The sequence below is a fragment of the Cyprinodon variegatus genome, unplaced genomic scaffold, assembly GCF_000732505.1.
Source record: "Cyprinodon variegatus isolate N-32 unplaced genomic scaffold, C_variegatus-1.0 Scaffold558, whole genome shotgun sequence".
Lineage (NCBI taxonomy): Eukaryota > Metazoa > Chordata > Actinopteri > Cyprinodontiformes > Cyprinodontidae > Cyprinodon > Cyprinodon variegatus.
Window position 1 is genome coordinate 44,614 of NW_015151011.1, and position 1,214 is coordinate 45,827.

At 56.0% G+C, this 1,214-nt stretch overlaps 1 protein-coding gene across 1 annotated transcript in view; it reads right to left on the minus strand.

The window, feature by feature from the left end:
• The window catches only part of wdr7 (WD repeat domain 7), a 133,029-nt gene that overhangs the window by 19,256 nt on the left and 112,559 nt on the right, over positions 1-1,214 (minus strand). Inside the window, exons 24-27 of the mRNA XM_015391739.1 lie at positions 937-1,054; positions 702-851; positions 551-633; positions 309-408 (exon numbers count right to left, since the gene is read on the minus strand). Coding sequence (XP_015247225.1) covers positions 309-408; positions 551-633; positions 702-851; positions 937-1,054 — 451 coding nt within the window. The remainder of the gene's footprint in view (positions 1-308; positions 409-550; positions 634-701; positions 852-936; positions 1,055-1,214) is intronic.

Genomic DNA, 1,214 nt, shown 5'->3' on the forward strand with positions numbered 1-1,214 from the left:
ATGGATGGATGGATGGATGGATGGTGAGCTCCATTGTAGGCAGAGCTGTTTGACGCCACCAGGCTGCCGTACTCTGGCCCCAGGCGACCCTCTGACCACCATCATTAGGGAACGCAGGGGCAGTGTCCTGCCCAAGGACACAATGACACTGAAAGCCAGTAATGGGGCTTGAACTAGCAACCCAGTGGTTGCAGGGCAAACTCCTTCATCCACTGTGGCCCAATGTGTGTAACAGCCTGAGGCTGAGAGGCAGCAGCAGACAGGCTGGTCGCATCCAGCTGTGGACCCAGATGTTCCTGCTGACCTACCTGACATTTCCCAGTGCGAACGTCGTAGAGAGCCACGGATCCCTGCCGCGCTCCGACGGCGATCCGGTAGCTCCGATCGCAGTATCCCACCATGTAGAACCTGGACAGACAGACCCAAACATCCATGACCAGATCAGAACCAGAACCTCACAGAAACAGGACCTGCTTCAAGCACATCCCGTGGGAGCTGACCTTTGACCTGGGAGGTTCAGCTCCCCTGCCTGGCTGGGTTCCAAACATACCTGCAGATAGCAGGGAAACACTCCTGCAGGCCTTTCTTCTTCACCAAGGAGCCTTCAATGCAGTACATGATGATGTCCATCACCTGGAAGATCCACAGATCAGAACATCTGCTGACGCCTGCAGCTGGATTCATGCTGCCCTACGGCTCACCTCCACCAGCAGGTCCACGACGTCTCCCGGCATCTTCTCGATCAGGATGTCGATGACTCGCAGTATCTCTGCCTTCGCCCGGGCCAAGGTGGTGGTGTGGACGTTCTGCTGGGACTGGGAGTTGGCCTGAGCGGCGTTGTGACGATGGACCTAGAAGGAAAACAGACGATCAAACTCCATGAGGAGCATGGAGAGAAACCTCCTGAAGGAGCTCAGTGAGGGGTCCTGGCCGCACCTCTCGAGCGATGGTGGTGATGAAGGCTGGTGGGCGGGCGGTGGCGATGAGAGAGAGGGCGTGGCGGGCGGAGCGGGCCGAATCTGCAGGCGGGTTCAGGGGCAGACCCATGGAGATGCTGAGGGAACACAGAGAGACAGACGATACGGCCGGTCGGATAAAACAGAAATGACCCTCATAAACATCACAAATAAAGACATTACAATAAAGATATTGGTCTTATTGGTAAAGGGCTGCAGCAGCGTGTCGCAGATATTTTTGATCTATGCCCAATATTG